This window comes from Callorhinchus milii, unplaced genomic scaffold (assembly GCF_018977255.1).
Source record: "Callorhinchus milii isolate IMCB2004 unplaced genomic scaffold, IMCB_Cmil_1.0 Scaffold18, whole genome shotgun sequence".
Taxonomy (NCBI): domain Eukaryota; kingdom Metazoa; phylum Chordata; class Chondrichthyes; order Chimaeriformes; family Callorhinchidae; genus Callorhinchus; species Callorhinchus milii.
In genome coordinates, this window is record NW_024704759.1 from 7,458,410 (window position 1) to 7,485,736 (window position 27,327).

The following is a 27,327-nucleotide window of genomic DNA, read 5'->3' on the forward strand; positions in this document are numbered from 1 at the left end:
GATATATAATTTTTGCATTTGATATAGCACCTTATCACACCACTGAGACGTCTCAAAGCGCTTCGCAGAATATAAAGTGAATTGACTGTATATTTTGTGGGCGAAACACAGCAACCAATTGCGCACAGCAGTGATCCACGAAGAGTCGTATAGCGCCTTATCGCATCATTGAGATGTCCCAAAGCACCTCACAGAATACATCTCTGCAATTCTCTGTTGTGTCCTACTTCCAGCTCTTGAAATTCTCTGCTCACTGACCTAAATCCCAACTTCTCTTCTATCACTTTATCCAATGGATTTTCATCAGCTTCCAATGCAGACCAAATATCAAAGTGGATAACAAGATCCCAAATACTCACTAAATGCTTTGCTCCCAAGCTCAGGATGGGATGTCTGAATACTCTCATTTAGCTGACTTGTAACTTCCCACCTATCTTTAATATATACACAACCAAATGGTGAAAAATGGAAGAGAAACTTTTATTCTTTACAAACCAGATGAAGGTAGGATTCAAACATTGAACTTCCAAGAAATGTACAACTGCCGCCATTACACAACTGCAAATGGTACTGGCTACAAATTAAGCATGTAAAACACTTGCCCACAGCTGCGGAGCATGTACAGAAAAGGGAGAGACAGAAAATGTACCAGCAAAAAAAAAATGACTTAATAAAAAAGTCAATGTTACTGAACCGTTACGACAATGGCAAACCGGTCTGGTGGAGAATCTAATTATAAAAGAAGTGACAAAAAACATTAAGATATAAAAACAGGTTTACTTTAGTAAAGAGTTCTACACTTTATCGTGGATTTCAATTAATTTTTTTTAGAAATATCCATTTAAAAAGACTGGATTTAAGTCTGCAGCTTCATGCTTTAATACACAGAATCATCTGGTTAACGTATCAAGGTTTTTTGTTTAAAAAAGCTTAACACGTCAACATAAACCAAGTGTCTGCAATTAAGGCCTTGCTCACAAACAAATGCAGGCTGTCTATATACAAAATTGAGTGTTGTATAAAAAGGTAAATTACCTGGTCATTTTTTAAACATTTTATCTGACCTCTTTTACATATACTTGACAAAACACAACAGCCAATGCGGTTCAATAATCCACTCTTTCCAAAAACCTGCATTTGTTTATGATACCCAAGCGGCCTTAAAGGGGTTCAGCGAGTGCCGACAGCTCTTCCATAAATGGCATCTTTTCCCAGCTCAATAATGACGCTGATAAGCAGCCATAGGAGGTTGGTTCATGGGCTGCCCAGGACGTGGTAACTGGGTAGAAGCCTGGTTCACCAAGTGGGATAGAGATGGTCCACTCTGAATCAGGGTATCCAATGCTTTCTGCACGCTGGGGTTATCAAAGTTTATACCTGTTGCAACACCAGATCTCTGGCCTTGTGACAAAACACTTGGCTGAGTGGGGTTTGGCCCTCGGGGTTGTTGCTGGGAATAGAGGACTTGGGTTTGAGGAAGTGGAGAGCGAATAGTAGTTGCTCTTGGTGCAACTACTGGGCCCATTAATGGTGGAAGTTGTGAATTAGGCCCTGCCACTCGCTGCTGTGGTTGAGATAGATACGAGTTATTGAGGGGAATCTGGGGAACTCTTTGAGGCTGGGTATTGAGTGCACTGCCATAGGCCTGGACTGGTGCTCCTACAGCATTCGTATTTGAGCCAGATGTTCCACTGTTAAAGAGGCTGAGTATCTTGGCTTGTAGCTCTTGCTGCTGTGCTGCTTGTGTGTCCTGTGGTCCGCCCTTCAGAGGCTGATTAGTCGGCAGTGACTGCTGGGCACGAGCATCAAGTGGATTCAATCCTGCTGGACCCATAGATGGCCTTGGTATTGGTGCCGGATTATGAATAGATCCTGTCAAAATGGAACAAGAGTATTAAGTTTAAATACATCTACATAAAATTGTAATCCTGGCATTTATTTTAATGTACTGAATTTCTGAGTTGGACATAAATGCCAAAGCACCAATTTGACTCAATGATTGCTTTTTGTACCTGGAATTCTACTTGTAGTGATCCACTTGTACCCCTCCCACCACATGCCCTTGTTCCTTCACTGCAATGAGCTTTACCCATCAGACTATCATTTTACTACCTATTATTATTTAACCCATCAAATTACTTTCACCTAACTACTGCTAGCTTCTGTTTCGCGATACTTCTCAAAGGAACAAATAGTTGACTTGCAAGTACTCAAGCTGATACTTTCCAGTGCCAAGGTAGTCACAGAGCACACCAACAATGTACTCTTGAATCAGCAGAAACAACCGTGCTCATCTATCATTATCAATATAGAGATCTAAAAAAAAACTTTCATAAATGTTCTGCAAATCCTTCAACTACTGTTCCCACTTACATCACCACTCGTGCGATCCACAGCATTGGCTGCACATTCAAATATCAAACAGTTGCATTAATTAGATTATCCAAAAAGCTGTTGCAACACTTGGAACAACTAAATAAATCAGCATGGAATACTCTAGTATATTATGTTTTGTGTCAATATCCACGTTTACTGATAAAAGTCCTGCATACTGACCCAGACCATACTCCAAGGACATCCTGGAGGCAAACAACAATCTAAAGACGCTGTTCTTCACCGCCCATTACTTCCTCCGTGCATTCCCTCAAGTCCCCACTATCCTCACGTCAAACATCAAGTGCAAAGAGATCTTAAGACTTCTTTGCCTCAAAAACTGAAAACATCCCCCCACCCCCATGTCCCCTTCCACCCCACCCAGACCATCCACACCGTCTTCTCTTACCACCACGGCTCCTGCCACTCCCCCATTCTTACACTCCTTTGCCCCCATTTCTCCCTCCTCCCTCTCAACCACAATCACCCACAAGTCACCACCTGCTATCTTGCCGCCTGCATACTGACCAGACCAAACTCCGTACCCACATCTCACCAGTTCTGGCCAGGCTCCCCTGGCTCCCCATCGCAGAACGGATCCTCACTCTCGGGTTCAAATCCATTCAATCTCTGGCACCTCCCAACCCGTCCTACCTCCTCACTCCCCAATCCAGCACCTGGAGCCGCCACTCAACTGGCACCGGCCTCCTGCTTGTCCCTCGCAACCTCCACCCCACCATCGGAGGTCGTGCTTTCAGCCACTACGCTCCAAAACTCTCGAACACTCTCCCTTAATCAATCTGCCTCGCTCCCTCTCTCCCCTCGAAATTTCAAGTCCCGCCTGAAAACTTTTATGTTCAACCACCTCCCTTCACCCCTCTGCTCAGCCACTGTTAAGCACTCTGAGATGCTACCCTGCGTGGAGGGCGCTATATAAGTGCAAGTTGTTGTTGTATAACTAGAAGTATCTGTGAATCTATACACACACACACAATCTTTCTAAGTTATGAAAAGTTACCATGCATGGAGTCTCCGCCGCGGATGAATCTCTCTTTCTTGTCTCTCAGGTATTGTATTATCTTATCCATCTCCTCCACAGAAAGGTACCGTCCATCAGCAAGCAAGTTCAATAGTGGTTGGAGGCTAGGTGGGTTTCCTCTATCTTCCATGGTGTTTTGTGACTGGGGTGGCTCCCGTTCACGCATAATCACATCATCTGCCATTTTAGATGCTTTTCTTGCAATTTCTTCACGTTCTTTTTCACGTGTTTCACTCCTGTAGCGCTCAAAGTTTCGGGCAACCAACATCATGGCATCAGCCATTGGCATATTACGATGCTCTGGATAGGAAAAATGCAAAACCAGGTGGTCAAAATTCTGCATAAAAAAATGAATGAAAAATCTGGAATTAAAGACTACCTGCTCTTTTCCAGTCAAAAATAGAAAGCACTTGCATTCTCATAGCACTTCTTCTTATAATCCAACAGGACAGCTAAATGAATGAGGAATTGGAGTGGGTTTGGTTTAAGATTCTAAAACCTCCCAAAAATAATCTAAATTGACATTTCCCAATGAAGTTCACCTTTTAGCAGCAGAAAACAAGACATATGGAAAGAATCAGCTCGCTAGATTAGTGCAGTTAATTTGAAAGATGTAGCGCTTGAAACTAGATATTGAAGGTTGTTGTGGGTTGGATTATATGGCAATGGTAAAACAGAAAGAGGGCAAAAAAATTAATCAACCATTCACCAACTTGAAAATTTATAAATAAAGCTTGGCTGACAAATGTTTTTTTTAAGTAACTAAGTATAATTCATTGGAATTGTAAGAATGAAATCCAAAGTAAGACGTGTTAAAAAACTTTAAAACATCATTTACCTTGTGGCGTTCCAAACAGAATATTAACAGTACATGATCTGTGGATTTCATGCTGTTGGGTAATTACTATAGCAAATGCTGTTCCTCCTCTGCTGACATCTTCAAGGGCTTGAGTAAGTGATACTTCTGTATTCAGGAATATCAGATCCACCACCATTCCCAGGTCACGGACCTTTCTTCCAACAGATTCAGCATAATCCCTAATCAAACAGTGGGGGGGGGGGGGAGAAAGGTTAATATCTTATATTACAATGTACTTCTCAATCAAACTAAAAAGAATAAACATATACTAAAACCAGACTAACAGTTCTTCTAAAAATGGCAGAGAATTGCTCAAATGTCCTCACTATATAATACAAATAACATTCTTAAATAAGAGAAATGCCATGATGCAGTTGATGATCTAGAAACAAACTGTCTGCTGGTAACCCAAAATAACACTGCAGTACTTTTTGTATCCCAAACCAGGTAGTTTTGTAACCGTTTTATCTAGAGTGAAAATCTATGCAAATAAGTTACAGCCGCCCAATAAGCATACTCACTGGTGCAGTGTCCAAAGCGAATGGAGGCATAAGAGCACCACAAGCTCATTCCAAGGCAATGTTTTTAGAATTCCAGTAAAATCACATTATACTCATCTTCGTGCTTTTAAATTTCGTGCAACCCGTTTCCATAACAGGATCATTCAATTGGTCAAAAACACCGGCAAACATATTTGCACAAATTGCATTTATATAGCAACTTTCACATCCAAAGGCACTGGACAGTCAAGGGTTTGCACACAAGCAGGGGATTGGGTGGTGGGGGGAAAGAAGACTGAAGGCACAGACGAAGAGATGAACCTTCAAGGAGGCGAGAGAAACGACGAGGTGGAGGAACTCCGAGATGGACATGAAGCAAGTTAGTGACCGCCAAATGGAGGGAGCAAGTGGGGTCTAAGACAACAACAACAAAATTACATTTGTAAAGTGCCTCTCACTACAGGAGGACGCCCAAGGCGCTGAGCAGTCAGGGATCATGACCCGAGCTTGGGGGGCAGGGCTGGGATGAGGTAGAGCAGAGGGCAGCTGAAGGCAAGGTCAAAAAGGAGGGTCTTGAGTCATGCCTTGAAGGAGGAAAGAGAGGGAGCAAGGCGAAGGGATTGTGGGATGTAGTTTCCAAAGAATGGGGGCAGAGAGGCTCAAAGCCGCCGATGGTAGGGCAGATTGGGCGTGAGACCTGGAGCAGGCTGGAGCCTGCTGAGCGGAGGAAACGGACAGGTTAATGGGGGATCAGCAGGTCAGAGATGTAGGAGGTCGGAGATGTAGGAGGTCAGAGATGTAGGAGGTCAGAGATGTAGGAGGGAGCAATGCTGTGGAGGGCCTTGAAAGTAGGACGAGGAGTTTGAATTCTATCCTGAGGGATGGGGAGCCAGTGGAGCTGGGCAAGGGTGGGAGTGATGGGGTGGGATAGGACTCGAGCTGCAGATTTCTAGATGATCTGCAGCTTGTGGTGGGAAGAGTTGGGGAGGCCATCAAGGAGGGAGTTTCCGTAGTTAAGCCTTGAGGTGACCAATGCGTATATGAGGGTTTTGGGGGCCTGAGAGGTGAGGCAGTGGCAGTCGGGCAATGTTGTGGAGATGAGGGAAGGCAGAGCGGGTCAAGGCACGAATATGGGGGAGAAATGACAGTTGAGGGTCGAACAAGACGCCCAGGTTCCTAACTGGCTTGGTGAAGTGGAGTGTGCAATGGTGGATGCTGATGCTGCCAGTGTCTGAGGTGCTGGCGCGAGCCAATCAGGAGAACCTCAGTCTTGCTGACATTCAGGTGTAGAAAGTTGGCTCTCATCCAGGACTTGGATGTCAGACAGACAATCTGTCAGGATATCAGTTGTCCTGGAATCGAGGGTGGAGACAGAGAGATACAGTTGGGTGTCATCCGCGTACACGTGGAAGTTGACACCAATGCCTGCGGATGGTGTCACCAAGGGGGAGCATGTAGAGGTTAATGAGGAGGGGACCGAGAACAGAGCCCTGAGGAACACCACACAAGATTGTGCGGGAGCTGGATGGTCACAGTAGGTTGGGGTAACAGCAATAACTTGCACTTAAATAGCGCCCTCCACGCAGGGTAGCGTCTCAGAGCGCTTAAGTCATGAGGGCAAGACCATGGAGGGATTTAAAAGCGAGGCCAAGGATCTTGAACTCAATCCTCTGCAGGATGAGGAGCCAGTGGAGCCTGGTGAGAATATAATAATAATCCTTGCATTTGATATAGCGCTTTTCATGTCTTCTAGACGTCTCAAAGCGCTTCACAGTATAGACTGTAAAGTCAATTGACTGTATTCAATTATTGGGGATGATAGGCTTGCGGAGCTTAGTGGAGGAGAGGACACAAGCTGCAGAGTTGATAATGAGATTGAAAGCTGATAAAGAACCAAATTTTGTAATACTCTACTCACTTTTGCTGCTTGTTGACCACAATAACTGAACAATCCACAGGTCTTTCTGCATCATAGCGTCTCTGGATTTCATCAAAGTACTGTCGATACAGTTCTTCTCTTCGACGTTCTCTTCTCATAGGATCTGGAGTAGAAATATCAAAACTACATTTTACACAATAAATTTGATTAAAATCGAATATGTACATACTTTCAATTGTCTATCTTAGTCTATTACATAATTTGCTAATATTTTAGAAACATAGTAAGAATAACCTATATTGTTACTGGCTATTTACCATCAACCTCCCGAGGTCCCCTGGATTCCCACTGCTCCCTGAATCTGTCCATATACGGCTCTTCTTTTCTCCGCATAACATCATCATAGCGATAGTATCTATCATATACTTCGTCTCGCCTGGAAGAAAGTAAATTTAAGGTCATGACATGCATCTTGTAGGTTGTGGAAACAGTGAAAGCCTGGAATTACAGTACAACCATGGTATGCATTGCACAGATGTTCTAAATTAAAGGTCTTCCAACTCTAAATTAAAATCTGTCATGTGCATAACTTAATGCATACCTTTGGTAACTAAGACTAAGAGCTTTCCACAAGGATGTATGACAGGCATCGGGTGGGGGGGGAAAGAAATTAAATGGGATAAACTTTTGTCAAGAAAATATCCACTTCTAGCAGTCACGTGCCTAATGCCTCCTTTTTTCCTTGTTCCTGTATGGGCACCATGTTAAAGACCAATTATTTAGGTCACAGTTGGAACATTTTATCCATTTTTTGAACACTGCATAATAGGAAGGATGTCAAAGCTGTCCAGGGTGCAGAGGAGATTTACTAGAATAATAATAGGAATGAGAGATATCTCTTATGAGGAGGCTTGGGGTTATTTTCCCTAGAACAAAGGAAATTGACAAGAAATTTGACAAAAGTAAAGGGTAGCAATTATTTCTACTGACAATCAATAGCAATGAATCGGTAACTTGACGGTATAGTTTTAAGGTCATTATCAAAAGAGTAAAGGGAAACATTCGACTTTTTTTAAAAAATAGGGGAATATTAGAATGTTGAATGCCCTTGGTAAAACAGTGGTTCTCTTTTAAGAGAAATTAGATAACTACCAGAGAATGAGAAATATAGTAAGGGTTTAGAGAAAGAATGGAACTAAATGAATAGCTCTTTCAGAGACGCAGCAAAGGAATAATGGGTTGAATATCCTACATCTCTGCTGTACTTGTCTTTGGTTTTAAAGGCATGGGGAAATGATTCATTTTATTGACATTAGGGAAACAAACAGCTGTAAACTGGTGACTGGGCAATGATTGAGCTCAGGACACTGGATTAAAGAAGCAAGTTAATTCTTTAATTTAAAGCTCGTATTCCAGAAGGTTAAGAGCAAAGGGCCTTCCTTATCAAAATCTGTGACCATAGAGGAGGCACAACATTAAACACAAATCTTAAAGCCAGATTCCATCTTGGACAAGTTGCAAGAGGGTCCCAATTTATTTCTTTATTTTGGGTGGTGGGGGTGTGTCAGCAGTCTTTCTGACACAAGAAACCCATTCTCATGCTTAGCGCTTAGAGTATCCAAACTAAACTACCTTACTAAACTACTCAACGAGGATTCATTTCTTTAAGTGGGTACAATTTTGATTGGAAATGCACGGTGGACAAAAGTAACAATATTACCTGTAAACTTGTTCTCTGGGATCTCTGACATCCCTGTACCGGTCATAAACAGAGTCTCTTGCATCGCGTTCGTCTCTGGGAGGCCTGAGTGGAGAACGATCTCGCCTTACATCACGTTCATCACCAAAACCAAATGGATCTCTAGCAAAAGTAAATGAAGCACCCCAGAAGGATCGTCAAACAAAGTAGGAAGGGGACCCAACACAATTAAATACAAACAAGATAACAAGAATTTGGCAATTGACAGCAACAGGTTACGGTTGAGCAGTTTGAACTTCACCAAAACTGCCCAAAATGCAATTGCTTTAAGTGTGTTTAAATTTGTATACATTGAAATCTATAGGCTGTGTACTTGATACCATACAACATGTTTATGTACTGGAAATCTAACAATGCCATATGAATACTTCTTTGTACTTTGATGCTTTCAAGGGCATAAATATCAAAATTAGGACAATGGTTAGCATTGTCAGTGTAAATGATATAATTTTATTAAACTGAGCATGTAGAGAATTTAAGAACTAATTGAAGACTAAATGGTAAGCTAAAGAAAATGTTTTTTATCCTTGGCATGAAAGTTTTTAAACAAATGACGAAGCACAATTCAGATTTTAATCAAAAGTAGTTTCCAGTACAAGTCTAACTCATAATCTGTGTTAGCGTGTGATGTTGCCCTTTTGAAACACGGTGCAAACCAACAAATGGTGCCACATGGTAATTCTCACTGAATCAAATCAGAAGTCAACCTGATTTTCTTTTCACCCCGATAGTTGTCAGCAGCTAATTTCACAATGGTTAAATTTCAGCTCCTTATTTTCTTCTCTCTCATACCAGTTTTGGACTATTGCTATGAGCAATGATTTGTACTTCACAATACTGTATGGACACAAGAGCGGTTGGCTGGGGAGGTGAGTGAGAAGAACATTTAGAATTGCAGATTTTCACAAAGATTCTGGGTTGCACAGAAAGTATTTTCTTCAGTCTTTATTACAATTTCTTACAGTAATTGTATAAGGTGCATCTTATACAACAAGCTTCACAGTTTCTAGTTCGGATCGTTTGCAAAACGGGAAATGTAACACTGGCAAAAAGCAGATAAGGACTCAAAGAAATTTATTGTAGAGTTTCAAAGCTTTTTAGCAAGAACCGGATACTTTCCACTGTGTATTTATCAGAGGAGTTACAAAAAGAACTGGCAATCTTTCAAATGTTTAGGAAATGCCTTGCAACAGTACGATTCTGTCGCGCTCTCTTGACTTGCAAAAAACTATTATCAGGATGAATGCAGAAAGTCAGAAGTAGTTTCTATAACTTTGAAATGGAACAGGTTAGGCTGCAACATGCCGACATCGTCTGTTTGCTTATTTTGATTCCTTTATGTTGCAACAAAAATCACTTCCTTAGCATCACTTGATTCCTCATTATTGAGTTCAAATTGTCTTGCAGACAATGAAAATCCAAACTCCCACGAACTATATGAAGCAAGGCATGTTCATGCTAGTTGTCTACATTTACCTTCAGGGTGATCACTGCTCTATAAAATTTTAGTTATAGTGCTGAGGAACCAAAGGATAGAAAACAATGCAAATCGGAGGAACAAAAATAAAAATGAAGATGCAAGAAGAAAATGGAAATTGTACAGGTGTTAATAGAAGTTGAATTACCCCAACTTTGTGATCATAAGGTGATAATACAGCTACTATAATTCACCATTAGATGTTTATTATGCTTTGAAACAACTGTACCAAAATTGCAGACACACATATTTGCTTTTTGAAGTCCGAAGCGGATTTCACTAAGTAATAATGGTTTGTTCAACAGAGCACTGAGTATGTTGAACACACCTCACAGCTACTATTCACCCAATGGTAATCATTTTGTTTCTTCAGTTTCTTAGTTATTAGATCAGATACTGTAGCAAGGCACAAAGGCAGGATAATGTCAGCCAAACACAAGTTGATGTTACAATTCTGCAATTCTGAACTCGCAGAGAAAAAAAAACAAAAAAAAGTGTTTCCAGTCGCGCAGTAAACTTGGTCCTTCAAGACGATATACAGTATTTGACTGCATCTTCAATTCATTCAATCTTTGGCTGGATACTTCAATTGTTCGTCATGACTTTTAGCAATACATTATCAGACCCATCCTTTGCTTTTCAGCTTTTAAGGTCCACACCTTTTAGCTTCCCAAGGTTTATGTATAAACCTAAGTGAATTGGATTGACCACATAACGGATCAACTGAAGGTTGCGCAAGTGTAGGACTGCAGTATGCCTAGATATTAGCAATTTTGCAAAGTGAGTAGAGATATTGCAGGTGCCAGCTCATGAAACCAATGTCACTTCAACTATCCTCCAGATGCTTTCCATTAAATGGAGAAGTCGACAAAGAATACAACTACAAATCATCAGTTACAAACCAATACTGATGCGCAGCTGAAAACTTCCATGTTTCTTGCACTTTGCAAGTAAAATAGGGGAATGTGAAGCAATGCGCAAATGAGGAACCACGGCGCATGGTTAACTTTCCAGAGAACATTTGGAAATTCAACTTAAGTTGCAGTTCACGATTGAATGTGCACCAGTTTTTATTAAATTTGCATGAATAGAAACTAGTTTACATTGTTGACATATATAAGAGATATCAATGCTACAATTACATTTCATCTTTGCAAAATGTAGTACCAAGGGCAAAAAGAGTGGACCAGAAAGATCCATGTTTTACCGTTAAAACTTGCACTAAGTGTACATCTAAATTCAACAGATAAGATTATTTGATATGCAAATATTAGTAGGCAAGCATGCCAAAAATGAATAATTTATTCTAAAGCCTCAAAATAGAATATATTTAACAAATTCCCTTATTCCACATCTTGATAATGCATGTGCTATCTTCGTTCAGTTGTAAGAAAATGTGAATTGCAATTTGAGCTCCTATGAAGGGATTTAGAACTATATTACACAATAGTAGCAATTCAGAACACCATGTCGGAAACAGAAAAAATAAGATCTCAAAATTTAAATTGTGCACCACTTAAAAGTGCATATAAATTTCAAGATAATTCCAAGATCGCCATGCCCTAAAAAGGCAGATTCTGTAAGTCCCTGCGCAAAAATTCCATATTTTCAATCTAACACCATGTAGAAACACAACAAAAGATGTCCTTCATTCCAGAACTTGTCTTCGTGAAAATAGATGCACAAGTTTTATTACCTTCTCGGAGGACTGGGTCTCCGTGCAGGTTTATTCGAATTTCTTCGTTCAGCTGCCATATTAACATCTGAAAAGAACCAACCAACCAATTTGTACAAAACAAAACAGAAAGTGCATTTGAATGCAAATACAAGACAAATTTACATAGTCGTTTATTACCATAGATAATGCATAAAGCAATTGCTTACAAGTGCACTTTTTCAAACAAATCACAAAACTGGCATCTGATTTAATTACTGAAAAGGGTATCATTTTTTGGTAGAAATATTACACACGCAACCAGATTTTCAAGCCGAGAAAAATGGAAAGAATGTTCCTCCGCAATAGTCGTCGTGGTCAAAAATCAGATGAAAAACTGTAGCTATGGCAGATCTTCACACCCATTTATTTTGGGTAAATCGCAACAGGAAGGAGACATCCCTGGAACTTGAAATTCTGTTTACTCCATACTGATTATTTTCTGAGTTGTACTGGATGTTTAATTATGGTTGGAACAAAATTCTGCATTATTATCAGATTCATGATAAGCTAGATTGAAACCATAGGACACACTTGAATGCCAGACATGCCAAACTAGTGTTAAGAGAAAGTGTGTGCTTTCACTTCAGTTCATTTGAAAATGAGGGCTGGCGCACAAATTCAGAGTCCAGAATAAAAATGAGCACAAACAAAAACGGTTAAGCGATACGCTCCTTTACAATTTTCCTTTAATGCATTCAAAGTATACAATTGAAGACACTTGCCGTTTTCTCAAGTTCTTACCTAATCTGTACCCTCTACACATTCGCCCGTTCTCTCCTTGCACGGAAGCTTTAGCATCCTCAATACGGTCAAACTGCACAAACCCAAATCCATGGTGTATAGACAAAGCTGCAAAATTAATGTTGTTAATGAAAATGTACATACCTGATGGGTGGAAAAATTCCAGATGTTCAAAAATCTCCCTTCAACAGTGCAAAATTACTTTTCTTGTCACTTGAAAGTTAAACTGGCAATGTCTAGTTCACAGGCGCTCAATAAATGTTGCCGAAGTCCATTACCTCTTCAACTGTCCAAGCAAAATTTCCTATGCGTTGGTGAAAACACTCCAAAAATGTGTGTGACTGACAATTCAAACAAATCACTACTTCATTTGGCATTTTCTACCTAAAATATATATTTTAAAATTCTTATAGGTAAAGCAAAATGTAATTCTCCCCAAAATTCCAAACCAACTGTAAATGTAACTGATAGAGAGATGCTTGCAGACAATACCAGAAGTGAAGCTTACTTGTTGAAATCAGCAATGAAAATCAGTATAGTTCAAAACTTAGCTTAGAGCGATTCCTTTGCTATTTGTATTTACAAAACTGAAACGGTAAGCTAATAGTGCAAAAAATTCAACTCTTTGAAATCAAGCAAAAGTCTCAAATTGAAGACCAAGCAAGAAAGGCCCGCTTCTACATTAACATACACTTGAAACACGTTTAATCAAGTCTGTTCCAAATTGGTTCAGTTATTCTAGTTCTAATTGAAGGTGAACATTTCCATCCATAGATGCAAAGTATTTGCAAAATTTACTTTCAATGCTTATCAAGAGAGCAAAATTCATTAGGACATTGTTGAGCATGAGACTGCAGTCTAATGGATGATCAATATCAACACCATCTTTTCACAATGTTTGAATTAGCTTGCACTTGAAATTTGTGTCAATATCCATTAAATATTGAAGTATAGTGTGAGAATTAGTCACTCGAATAGCCATTTGGCTAGGATATGTGTCAACCACTCTGCTTACTCAAGTCATTCAGACATCTGTATTGTCTGCATATGAAAAGTCAATAATCTTAATAGAAATCAGACAGTATCCCATCTTAAATTCTACCATAACTTTATTTCAGACAAAAATAAATCAGCATATTTGCTAACAATTAAAGTCAACATAATTAAGTACAATTGTATATATTACTTTAAAGAACTGTTGACAGTTTGCACAAAAGCAGTGGTTGCTTCAACTTTGTAGCAAAACAGAAGACATCCCAAAAAAAATCGATTACGTAGGATACAACCACTGTTTATGCACAACTGAATTAGACATTGCCATTTTAACCTCAATAGAACCTAGGTTTCAAACACTAACCAAAATAATTTAAAAAAAACATATTCAGAAGATGACCTAATACAAAACATAAGCATCACTAGTAAGCAAAACCTGGGCACTTTCAAAGTTAACATGCAATAACTATTCCTTTTTACAAAGGAATCGAGTATTATGCTCCTGAAATGCATTTCACACAGAAGTCGTATCCGTTTCTTGGATTAACCCCCCCAAAAAAACTGTCTTGATGCAAGTTGTTTCAGCAGCAAACTGAGTCAACAATTAAAGCAAAATTTCAAAGTCCATTGCACGCTCAACATAAATTTGAGGGATTTTTTAAAATATAAAAAAATATGGCCGTGAACATATCAATTATATTACTGAACAATGTAAAAAATGGTTAAGACATAGCCAATTACAATTTGAACATTATTTCAACTTCATCCTTGCATGGTATCACTCCCAACATACTGTCAGAATGAAGGATATGTATAATTCATATTACAACTTCCCACAAAGCAAATTTCAGTTAAGAGGTAAAAAAGAGGTGAAAAAGCTTAGAAAGGCATTTTTGGAAAGGGTAGCATCTCTAAATTCTACCATTTTCTCCCTTTTCGGAAAAAAATAACATTTGAAAAGGTGATTTCAAATGGTGTAATCTCAAATAGCATCATATGCTAAATATTTAAAGAAATTAACCAAGTAATCAAAACCCCAAGTAGTTTATGAATAATAATTGTTGTTCAATTTTTATACATTATTGTAAATAAAAATCTATTTATATGCAACACCAGTCAATGACAGGACATATTTCTTCGCTGTATATTTATACACAATTATTTAAGACCAACAGCACTGCCAATTGTTTTTATACATTTCCATATATATGTGAGATGGGTGAGCAAAATCAAAACATTCCAGCAGGTTTAAAATCTTAGATTCATCCACTACAAGTAGAATTACAAAACAATACCACCCATAATCAACTCACTAACGTGGTGATTAATATATTAGTTCTACATGAATAAATTGGTTTTCACCAATTTTATCAATAAAGCTTGTATGATTCAATAAAAACAGCATTGGTCTCCATTAGTTAGCAAGTCCAAATAAAGTGTAACTAGTTTATGTAGACATCATATCTTCAAGTAGTTCTCATTCATATAAAATGGGCAAGTCAGCATAACCCATAGAACATTTTAGGATGTTCATTCAAGTACACATTAATGCATCACCTATAAAGAACCGCATAACTCTTCAAACCAATTCAGGAATATTTGCATATCAAGACAAGATTCCTGTTCCCAAATTGTTTTAAACATTGAAAAAAGACGAATCTATCGATCTTCTTCAAAACCCTCACCTTCATTTTTGAATCCCATCATGCCCTAACACATCCCCATCTCTAATCTTTAACTATCCTACTATTTTGCTCATGCCCTCCACTCGGCTCATTTGGACTTGTGCCCTCTCTATGTCACCATCGGTGACTGAGCAATTATGCCCCAACCTCTAGAACTCTATTTATCAGTCTTTAAACTCCGCCTAAAAATGCATCTCTTCATCCAAACCTAAATTCCCCTATCCCCTCACTCAACATCCAATCCCATCTTTACAAAGCACTCCTAAGGTGTGCACCAAAAGCACCCACAAAGTCTAATTTTTTGTTATAAAGCGACTAATACCAGCTTCAATACTGAAATCGCATGGTCGGAATTTACTGAATATGTCTTCTGTAATCTTCCCCACTCCATCTCTCCTCCCACACCCCAGAAACACACCTCCCACACTCCTTCCCCAAGAAAAAGCATGTCCTTTTTAACCTGCAACCATAATGAATGGAGGCAAAGAACCGCATCTACAACTTCACTCTTGGCCAATTTAACATCTCTTTTAGTGTTATTTTGACAAAATACAGACTCCAAGCGCTACCTCACGTGAAGTGTGCTTTATAAAAGCAAATTGATTTTACTGCACTTTTCATTACAAGAAACATTAAGGTTATGCGTCTATAAGAACACATGAAACATGCTTAAAGTAGGTATTAAAAACTTGATAACTGCCCATTAATATCCACCTTTTCAAGTTTTATAAAATTCAGATACCAGACCCATTTAGTTGTTTCAAGCTATACCGTTTTCAGGCACCTAAAATACAAAACCTTATTTTGAACATTAGTAATCTTGATCTACCACATTTGAGAAAGAACATGAATTGCTTTTAAATTCCTACCTCAGTACAGGGAAAAAGATTCCTAGCTTAACTTTTTTTTGTTCCAGATGCATAAAAGGGGCAGTGGAAGTCTACAGGTTTTTTTTATTTTGATTGAAATTACTCAATGGTTTAAAAGTTAAAGTGGTAAGTAAATTCAGACAAAAGGCTTTGGAATTATTTCCCGTTAGCTTTCACAATCAATTCAAATTTAAAATGGCTTCCTGTATTGATTCCTGACCAAAAGGATGTTACTGAACTTCAAAAAATTACAAATTGAATTACTCATTTAATGACATCATAGCCATTAGGCTCACAAGTCGTTCACAGGGCTGAACACATCATTGCTTTTCAGTTGTACAACAAAATAAAAAAGTACCCGCAGATAGGTACGCAACTGAATATTCTCCCAGAAAATAAATCAAAAGGATTAATGAAAAAGGGCTGCGCCAGTCACTGGAGCCATTTGAAAAAGTATAACATTTACCTGAAGACCGTTGAAACAACCCAAGGGGTTCGTTCTCAGGTGACTGACATCAACTGTTGATCAAAGCTGTGTTTATACATTTATCAATCAAATTGTTATCTGCAATCATTTCTGGTACGCAGAAGCAAGCTCAAAGTCGGATTGAAAGGATAATATAGCTAAAATTTACCACAAATATTTAATAATCACGTAAACGTTCCCTGCTCTCCAGCTACTCACCACTTTACCTGAAGCTAAAGGAATGCTTCCTTATGTGTGGTACTTTATAGATGTTGAAGAGAATCATTGCTGCATTCATAATAGGCAAACTGATCAGCTCTACTTAAAATAATAATAGTTGAAATGATTTTCACATTTTTGACAATTTTAGTATGCAAGTTTGGAACACAGTTCAAGTATCTACCACATGGAACGAACTTCATAGTTCACTTGATGCCATATTAACCAGAGCAAATAGCACCACTATCAAATCAACAGAAAAGAGAAGACACAGATATTTTCTTTAGGAAGACTGAACCAGCATTGGAAGTTTGACCTAAACTTGCAGAGATGCATAAATTAAACTATCCAGTGTGAAACAAAGTACTTAGTCTTCTTGGCAGTAGACTGAAAATACTGTTGAAACTCAACTAAGATTCAAAACCTTACAATTTAATAAATTAAGCAATGAATGCATTTCTGGCAGAAGATTTTAACCCTAGTTAAAATGATATACACAGAATCTAAGCTATTATTTGAACTCTTGGAAAGGAATCTTGTCAAATGTTTCCCTCATGGGAAACTGGATGTTATGATGAACACTCAGTCATCTCTAATAGATCAGGGAATTAGATTACTTTGGTTAAATATAGAATATAAAGGAAATAGATTAAAAAAACTGAATTTCCTCAGCCCTATATGGAGGGGAAGAAGCATGCCCCACCAGAACTAGGATTTTCTTTACATCTGTTCTTATGGAATCCAATGCGAGAGGAAGCCTATATAAATAAAGTGACATCAGATCTGAAGTGCATGTCAACTTATTTGAATAAATCTCAGCGTCAAGCTTCACCACTGTTAAGCACTTCGAGTTATTACGTCACATTATATATATATATATATATATATATAAGAGCGAGTGGTCATTGCTGTTGTAAATATTTATAGATGAATCAGAAACCATCACCTTAACAACTTACAGAGGCACTGCTTCTGTACAGATCCAATTCTGCAAATCAAGAGCACAAGCCAGAAGCTCAGAGATTAATGAATTGCCAGCAAGTTTGATACAATTGCAGTACATTGTAACTCCAGGATCACCGAGGACAAAAATTCAAGATAATTTGAAAGCGCTAGTTAAGTCGTGCCACCTGAGATCGGACACCAAACGTGAATAGACTGCACCCTTTACTTGGCATAATTAAGCCAAGTAGAGGAGTGTGACTTATTGTTCTTTTGCTAAATTTGTAGATTCTTATTTCTTCATGTTGCTTTAATTATGACAAGTCGTCCCATTTCATATCAGATGTACTATTGGTTAATTTATGTTCTCAAGATTTTACAGATACGCTCTTATGCTAACACTAAATTAAAAATAGAATACAATTGTGAATTGAATTTGTAAACCCTAAAGAGGTACAATAATACCCACTGAAGTGAATTGGAGGATTTGTACAGGAAATTGTATGAGCCAGTGTACAGTGCATTTCAGCTAGACCAAGAGGACTTTTGATTAATTCAGTCCTTGTACATTCAACCTAAATAACTCTGATGAACCAGTCACTTGATAAACTACATAAGTAACACACAAAGTATCCCTAGCATGACCTTGGATTACGTACATTTAATTTCAATAAAACCATTTGTTCTGGAAGTCCAGTATTAAATATCCAATATTTTAAATCTATTCAGTGCATAGGACTTTGCATACTTAGCGTATGTACAAAAGGCATCAGCAGCAGGTAACCATGTGTAAAAGTGCCCAAAAGGATTGTCCAATAATAGGACTCGTTAGAAAATTGACTCAAATATTTCCACAATAAAGTATGGTGAAAAAATGAACATTGTGAATGCAGAGGTCAAACAAAACTTTTCCAATATCAACAGTATGTTAGTGAGTCACAAAATCGCTTGGGCACTGAATTTAAACAAATCTACCCAAGTCATCAAGAGCTAAAGATCCCACTGAACCTTTATATTTCCATCATTTAACATGGTAGCAAAATTCTACTCCAGTATAAAGGAGCATAAATTTCTGAACTCACACTTTGGTTAAACCAGAGGAATCAACCGAACTTCTACAGTGTGCTGTATGTTAGATAAAACCCTTCATTACTGAAGCGAATTATACCTCTGGAGAACTTCAATTACAGATTTTGGTTATTCATTTTATAAAATACCTCTGCACAGAAGATATTTCTTGAAACTGAACTGCAGAGTGTAATTCTCAAGTTTCACTTGCGATGAATGTGCACTGAATACACATTTTGTCTAAAAATCATGTTTTGAACACATTCCATTTGTTTGATATGTTTTACAATTGCAACCTCATTAGTACGCAAAATTGTGCCAATGGTTGGCAACAAGAACACTGCAGTTGAAGGAAAAACACTTCAGTGAAGCAACAAAGTTCTAATGAGATCTAAGCTACGCCAATATTCAACATGAAAGCAGAAAGCCTACTCTTGTAACTCAAAACTATTTTAAAGGCACTGTCTCCATTGCAGAAAACACAATTCTGAGATACAGGAACGGTAAACGAATGAGAAAACTAGTTTTAGTACTTCCACACTTTTGTTCCAACCATATGATGCATTACTAACAAGCAAATAATTTTCTACAGAATTCTTTACAGAATTCCACTGATCCTGGGCATGAGCATTGGAGAAGCCATTGCACTTAATCTGGACGTTAACTCTTAAAAATTCGGTGATACTGACAGCAGAAAGTGGAAATAGGGTTCAGATCCTGGATTGAGTACAGCATACTGCATTTGCAACTTTTGACATTATCCCAACAGGCCTCATCCTAACTATACCAAATGCAGTTATCAGCTTGGAGAATAGACAACTTATTCAACATTTCCCCATCCACACTGTTTTACTGCACAAGCGTGACAGGTTTCTGCCACTTAAATTAAGAGTCACAACCACATCTTATTTCATTCAAAGTTTTAGAAATTACTCTTTACTTCCTATGGGAATTCAAAATTAGTATTGCTTCAATGATAGCAAAATACCATATTTCTGAATAATTTAATGTACTGTTCCATTCAGTCATGAGCACTGGCATTGATGACAGAATTTCCCTAGGCTTCAATTGCACTAACTAAGATTTGGACAAAGTTATTAATAAATTGCACTGAATAGTCCAGGTGAAGATTTCAGTGTTCAATGTATGCTGAAACTGTGGTAACACTTGGTTCAGCTAAAAGGTAAGACTACAATAAAAATTTGATTCATTTGGGAAGTATCATACTTCCAAATACTAACCATTTATCTTGCCGTACTTAAGGAATATATCTTCCAAATCCTTTCTGACCATGGAGTCTGTGGGCAAATTCCCAACAAAAATGCGCCTTTCAAGATCTCGAGGATCGGTGCTGTCAGTCTTGTTACCTGCACCGCGGTCATCACGCATTCTGCGATCTCTAGATGTGCTTCTGCTTCTTCTCCGGGACATTTTTCTGATCCAAAGCGGTGCTTTACCACGTGAAACAAAAAAGAAAATTTCCATTTGCATTAATTACAAAAATTTATGGGGTGGTTAAAATAAAATTGTAGAATAGATGTCCAGACTTTAACTCCAACAGGTGGGAAAAAATTTGTTTAGGAAGTGAGATTGGAATTTATAGACCACTTAATAAATTAGTCATATGTTCAACAATGCTTCATACACTTGATAATAACATGAGATATTGGTCAATTACAAAATATTGTCCCATTTAAAAATATGAAATTATTATATTAGTAATCCATTTTAAATACACATCATGAAATAGCTGCTAAATAATGATAAACCGAAACTAGAGTTCTGTGGTCAAAGGAGAATTAATAGTTTACAATTGTGGCAGAGTACACATCCTTTTAATGAATGGCCCATTAAACTATTAGTGGGCTCTGGTGCTGGTTGTACTGTATAAAATGCAAATATTTTGTATCTAGATCATTGTATAAACTACTGAAAGCATACTCAAAGATGACTTGCTCAAACAACCCAAATTGTACTCTGGTAAGTGATCACTAACAATAGGAATAAACCTATAAAGCAATCAAGTTCAACAAAGGATTAGTACACCACTACATATTTTACATTTGGAATATATTCCAGTTCAGAATCTATACATAGATTCTACAACGCAAAGGTTTACTCACCTAACAGAAATTTTAAAGAATACAGTTTCCATGATCTGAAGCTTTGTTTTGTTCACTTCAAAATGAGATCACAGTGTAACAGGAGGAAAAGGTACTAAAACATCGCAGAGTTTACCTCTCAATAATTGAAGATATGTGCATATACATATCATATTATATACATATATAGTATATATATTATATATGCATATATAAAATATATATGCACCAGACAAGAATGGTATCAAGCATTGTGGATTAAGAACCAAGCTCCCCAATGTTCTGATCACCACAGGGCTTTTATTAAAGGAATAAAACGTCAATTTATTGTCTACATCCTATTTGATGCCATAGGCAATGGTTTATTTGGAGTCAAAAGATCAATTTGTATCAATCCATTCCCCTAAAATGGCAAGAACAGCTACACATAAAAAGAGATCTTTGCACCCCCCAACCTCCCACCACCGCCAGAAAATACAAAATATTTGTACTGGAAGCAAATAAAATTGTGCCCAGCCACTGTCACATTTGAATATATATTTTGTAAGTAGGAGCACTACTTTATTATTAAGAATTGTTAATTCTAAACAACAGCAGATCATCCTTTATGTACAACATGGCTTAATAGGGTTTCAGCTTATTTGCTTTCACACTATTCTATTATTTTTGCATGTGTCACCCGGGTGTCTGACACATGCGGAAACCCATCACCATGCTTAAGATTATCAAAACCGAAAATCCCATGCATCCCCCTACACATGGAAATTCCAGAGATAGATAGTTGGAATGGAATACACGCTCTCTCCCTGGTGAAACACATCCGGTTTACCTAATTCCGGAAAGAATTAAGACTCTATTCCATAATATTAAATTGTGAAGATATTTGAGCATTAAACAGAACAAGAACAATCGCTCCAAAACACACCAAGTGTTAAAGGTAGATAAACAAACAACCAGGTCAGTGTTGGAAACCATTACAACCTTACGATTTCATTATTGAACAAAGATGCACATTTTGTAATCATATCTGATTACTATTAATATCTAGCAACAACAAATAACAGATCATCACAATTCATTGTTCAGGCTAAATGAATGCTCAACATATTGAATGATTTAATATCATTTGTTACCCTTCATTACTTATCCTTCCCTGAAATTACAAAAAAAAGCATAACTGTTCTTTATGAAAAAACAGTTATCCCAGTCATTTCATACAATTCTTAATATTGTTTCTAGTACAAAGGATCGAATGCAAAACCATATCATCCACCATATAAGACCGATTCCCTAAAATGTGATATTCCATTTAATAAACGATGCTCATTTGCTACTGTAGACCACTGTTGTTCAGAAATCTAAATATTGTGATTTGCGTTGAAGATGAATTAAACTCAATTTCATATTACAACGGTCTACTATCTAATTCATCATCATAAAAAATGCAAACACACACATTCAATACTACACTAATTACGACATTGAAGAAGGAGGTTTCATTATGCCTGTGTTATAATTTGGTACCAATGTTGAAGGAAGAATTTATTTCAGCAAAGATTTTGCTTACTTGGGTGACGACCATCAATATGTGCAACAGAATTACCAGTAACTTCATAAACATATTTTAACTTCTAAGTCACGTAAAAAATTGTGAAGCAGTAATGTGACGTAAGCATTTGTTAATCCTCCATATATTTTTTTCAAGATATCACTTAGCTAAATAGTCAGTGCTCTTCCACTTGAATATCGATTACGTTTACAAGTCGCATTTTTGCTGGTTCATACAATCATAAAACACAAGAGGCTTGAATCAGGTTCTATATAGCATGTTTTATGGACCTATTAAATGAAAATTATAGAAAGCCATTAGTAATGAACCAACTGAATTTCCCTAAAACCAATTATAAATTGCGAACAACCAAAAAGGCACACTCTTCAAATTTTCAGTAGATTCTACTTTTATTAAATTGCTAAATTATGTAAAAAAACATTATAAAATCAAACAAATCAGTACTCTCTATTGTTATCAAGTAAACCACAAATCCTGTTACAATTTATTCCTCGTGGATTCTGAAATTAAAATCCTGGAAAACATTAGGCTTGCTAAAATTGGTTAAAACTCTGAATATGCTTTCAATTGAAACATTACCATTATATTACAGTTTAACAGCAAACTAAATGTTACTGCAGTATTTTAGTGAAAGCACATCATGTCAGCTTGGCTCAGTAGTAGCACTCTCGCTTCTGAGTGAGATGGTTGCGGGTTCAAGCCCTGTCGGGATTTGGAACCACAGTCTAAGCTGATACTCCAATACGGTGCTGGGGGTGTGCTGTATTGTTGGAGGTACCGGCCTTCAGATGAGACGATAAACTGAGGTACCATCTGACTGTTCCGGTGATTCCCATGGCACGATTCGACAAGAGAAGGAGGTTTCTCCCGGGGTCCTGGCCAAAAATCCCCCAAAATAAAACTGGTCATTCCCTCCGTGGATGTTTGTGGGACATCGCTGTGTACAACTGACTGCCACATCTCAAAATAAATCACACACAAAATACAGTCACTGCACTTTACGGTATATCCCGTGAAGTGCATTGAGATGTCTTGATAACGTGATTAGCGGCTACATCAAATGCAAGGATTATTTTCGGCACGAATGGTTTTGCGCAGATGTTGAATGTTGAGAAAATAACTTTGTAATCCAGTTTTTGAGATATTTAGATCTATTCAGCGTAAAACAAACCAAACACGAAAATGCAACGTTTCAGAGAACGGGGCTACTTTCCTCGATTTGTTCGTTATTCCAATGTTTTAAACCGTGGCTGTTTTTAGGCGTTGTGGAAGTGAAGTGACGGAGTACACAGACGCAACGCAGAGTATCCTAATGTTAGATTAGGTACAGCATTTTCTAAAAAAAAACAGCAGAAACAGGCAACGGACCATGACAGATGGCAATTATTTTTTTTGCGCGTGCGCGGGCGTGAAGACCAGGGCATCGCCCGGTCCCGCACGATACCACGACGACCGTCTTCGCGCGGACCGCGACCGATAAGCGTCTCGATGAGAAATCGTTGGGGGCTGTTCGGCCAAATCGCTGCTGTGTGCGTGTGTGTGTGTGTGTGTTTTTTTTTAAAAAAAAGAAATCAGAACCCTTTCGTTTGATTTTTAATAATAATAATGACGACGACGACGACAACAACGACGCCTTTCGCGTCAGCCCGACCCCACGATTCGCCGAACAGCGCCGGCGGCGGCGGCCTGGGTTTGACGGGGATGGGGTGAGCCGCCCCGGGCTTTCTCTGCGGGCGAAGCCCATCGGCCCACGAGGCCCGGGGAGGGAGGGAGGGGGGGGAGGGGAGGGGGGGGGTTGTAAGCCTCGCCATCTTAAACCCGGAGGAACCGACCGTCGGGCCACCGCAGCGCCGCTCATGAGTCGCTGCGGGGGTCGGGTCGGAGCAACTCCCCCTCTCCCCACCCACTCACACACAGTCAATCCCACGCCCCCCACTCCCTCTCCCTCCCTCCCTCTCTCTCTCCCCTTTTGTCTCCGCCATGTTGCGAGTGCGCCCTTCAACCTGGAAGAGCGGGGGCGGCCATTAATAAACAACAAGAGGCCGAGTCTCTCTCTCAATCTCTCGCTCTCTCTCGCACATATATACCGGGGGGGGGACGCCTTACCGTTGCCAGAGGTAAAGGCAGTTGTTGTGTTTTTTTTGGCCGCGGAGTGTGTGTTTCCCTTTCCCCCCCACACACGGGTCAGGGGGTCCCCGTCCGCGCACTTTCTCTCCACCCACTGGAAGCCACAGAGCAAAACGGCTTCCTCAGGAACATGCGGGTTGTGGGGCTGAGGCTGGAGGGGGGGGGGGGGGAGAGAGGGTTTCCCCCCACTCCCCACACGTTAAAATGCTTGAACCCCGAGTCGCAAACCGACTTCAATCCCCAAACCTTAAACCGCACGTTATCACAAGTCAATCCTCGAACGAACGACTGAATGAATCAGTGGATCCAAATGAATCGGAACACTCGGGGTTTTTTTGTTGCAGCGCGTGTGTCTGTGTGTGTGTTATATATATATATATTTTGCAGAGTGCATAATGTTTTTTTAAAAAAAAACGCAGTGCAAATGACTCATGGCTGCGTTGATGTTGAGTACTTCATGAGACAATGCACAGTTGCTGCTGTATATCTACGGATAACTTCAATTGCTGTTGTCCCAGTTCTTAAATCGCAATGGGAGCTGTAGGAAAGGGCGAACAGTGTAAACTCTTAAGACCCAAAGGGTCGGGTTGCCTTTCAGTGTCTTTTCCCCCACCTTGTGCTAGGAAATCTCACCCTTGTTTTTTTTTATATATAAAAAAAAGAAACTGGAGTCCAAGGACAGATTGGTGGGTGAGAGATGTCCGTGAATGAGGGTAAGAGGCGGTCATGTGCAACAACAACAACTTGGATTTATATAGCGCCCTCCACGCCAGACGGCGTCTCAGGGTCACCCACTCATACCCAGGTGACACACGATAAGACAGTAGGAGCGACCGAAAACACTTCTTCCCCCAATGCGCTTTCCTCGTTTCGTTTCATTTCATTTCATCCCACGGATCGCACAACCCAGACACAAAAAGCCGCTTTAGGCGCCGAGATTGAGATTAAGGCAAAAGATTTGACTGCAAAGGAGGGCTGAAAAGCTGCGCTCAGACCAGACTTGGTTCCAAGTTTGCTCTCGGCAGCATCTTTTGGCATTTCAGAGCCCCCGGCCAGGACACTTGGCGCTTTGACGAAAGTACCCTCGTCATTTTTTTCTCTCTCTCTCTCTGCAAGGCGGGGGGTGGGGGGGAGGAGAAAAACGGCTTCAACATCTAAGACGACTTATTTATGGAAAGAAAACGTCACCGACCCGGGCGGGCTCGTAATGCCGATAAATAAGAATAAATGCGGGCGGACCTGCCACCCCCACACACAGTGACACTATCCTACCCAACCCCCTACCCCCCCCGCCCCACACACACACAAGTGACACTATCCCACCCAACCGCTCCCCCCCCCCACACACACAGTGACACTATCACACACCCCCACACACACACAGTGACACTATCCCACCCAAACCCCCACACACAGTGACACTATCCCACCCAACCCCCACCACACACACAGTGACACTATCACACACCCCCACACACACAGTGACACTATCACACACCCCCACACACACAGTGACACTATCCCACCCAATCCCCCCCACACACAGTGACACTATCCCACCCAACCCCCACCACACACACAGTGACACTATCACACACCCCCACACACACAGTGACACTATCACACACCCCCACACACACAGTGACACTATCCCACCCAATCCCCACCACACACAGTGACACTATCCCACCCAACCCCCCCCACACACACAGTGACACTATCACACACCCCACACACACACACCACACCACCCCACACACACAGTGACACTATCCCACCCAAACCCCCACACACAGTGACACTATCCCACCCAACCCCCCCCCACACACACACAGTGACACTATCCCACCCAACCCCCCCCCCCATACACACACAGGGAGTATCCCACAGACAATCTCGCCCACATACACACCAGAGACCACCCCACACACACATTCCCTCCCCCACCACCCCCACATCCCGGCTCCAGGCTTTCCTGTGAGACCATCACACTCCAAGCAACCGGGGAGGGAGGAGGGAGGAGGGGGGTGGGGGGAGCGAAGGAGGAGCAGATCCTCCATCCTTCTCGACCGGGAAAAATCACCGCACCGCTCAAGCGCGAGGAGGACCGCGGGTCGTCTCCGTCTCTCTCTCTCTCTCTCTCTCCCCCCAACCCCACACACACACACACACACACACGCACACACACAAAAAAAAAGCCCCGCTGCCACCCAGCGGCCGCTTTCCCCTCTCCCTCTCAACCCTCCTTTTGTCTCCGCCATGTTGAGCGGCGCCCTCTCGCTCACCGGCGGCCATTACAGAGAACCTTCCCCCCCCCCCCTTCCCTCCCGCCCGCCGCCCACCACCGACCCCCTTCACCACCACCATCGCTCCCTTTGGCGCTACCCGCCGGGAAATTCCCTTACCCCAGGCCGTGCCCAAGGCGAGGCCTTACCGTTGCCTGAGGTAAACGAGTGGCGGCGGTGTCCCTCCTGCTCTCGGCTCTCCAGTCACCGGGGCCGGCGGCGGCGGTGGTGGTGGCGGCGACTGCTGCGGCGGCGGCGGCGGCTGCTTCTCGCGCATGCGCGCGCCTGCCTCCTCCCCCCCCACCCCCCGGGGACCCGTTTGTAGCCCAACATCCCCGCCCCAAAGTAGCCCCATATTACACGTAAGGGGAGAGGAGGAGGAGGAGTGTGCGGGGGCGGTAAGGTTTGACAGCCTGAGCTCGAATTAAAATGAGGCGCCCGCCAAACGCGAAGGGCAGTATTTCCCCCCCTACTCCTCACACGGGCGGTTAGCGCCAACCCGCCCAATGAGGCGTGAACCCGCCCAATCCGGCTACTCCTTCACCCCCCCCCCCCCCCGTTGACCCGCCGTTATACCCCGAGTGCGCGTGCGCCGGGGCGGCTGGTCTGGCGCAGTGCGCGTGCGCGCGTTCGCTCAGGCCCAACGGCCACCCCGAC

General features: G+C 40.6%; 1 protein-coding gene across 6 annotated transcripts; it reads right to left on the reverse strand.

Annotated features, from left to right (window-relative positions):
- Positions 1-459: 459 nt before the first annotated feature.
- Positions 460-26,882, reverse strand: ncoa5 (nuclear receptor coactivator 5). Of its 6 annotated transcripts, XM_007912255.2 has the most exons (10): positions 26,820-26,882; positions 19,828-20,037; positions 12,345-12,452; positions 11,583-11,649; positions 8,371-8,511; positions 6,968-7,086; positions 6,690-6,813; positions 4,251-4,450; positions 3,392-3,712; positions 460-1,872 (listed from the first exon to the last, which is right to left on the reverse strand). In XM_007912255.2, exons 2-10 carry the CDS (start codon positions 20,015-20,017, stop codon positions 1,217-1,219), a joined length of 1,926 nt encoding a protein of 641 aa, XP_007910446.1. In that variant the 5' UTR covers positions 20,018-20,037; positions 26,820-26,882; the 3' UTR covers positions 460-1,216. The 6 variants fall into 6 exon arrangements, with proteins under 6 accessions (XP_007910446.1, XP_042197658.1, XP_007910457.2 ...); XM_042341724.1 differs by lacking the exon at positions 26,820-26,882 and having other exon boundaries at positions 19,828-20,174; XM_007912266.2 differs by lacking the exon at positions 26,820-26,882 and having other exon boundaries at positions 19,954-20,173.
- Between the last annotated feature and the right edge of the window lie 445 nt (positions 26,883-27,327).

Excerpts from the sequence above, each read along its gene's own strand:
- ncoa5 (XM_042341724.1), bottom strand. The coding sequence starts at position 20,077 with ATGCAAATGGAAATTTTCTTTTTTGTTTCACGTGGTAAAGCACCGCTT. Across the intron at positions 11,650-12,344 it reads GTGTAGAGGGTACAGATTAG|ATGTTAATATGGCAGCTGAA; the intron begins GTAAGAACTTGA and ends GGTTCTTTTCAG. Across the intron at positions 3,713-4,250 it reads TCTGTTTGGAACGCCACAAG|AGCATCGTAATATGCCAATG; the intron begins GTAAATGATGTT and ends TTTCCTATCCAG.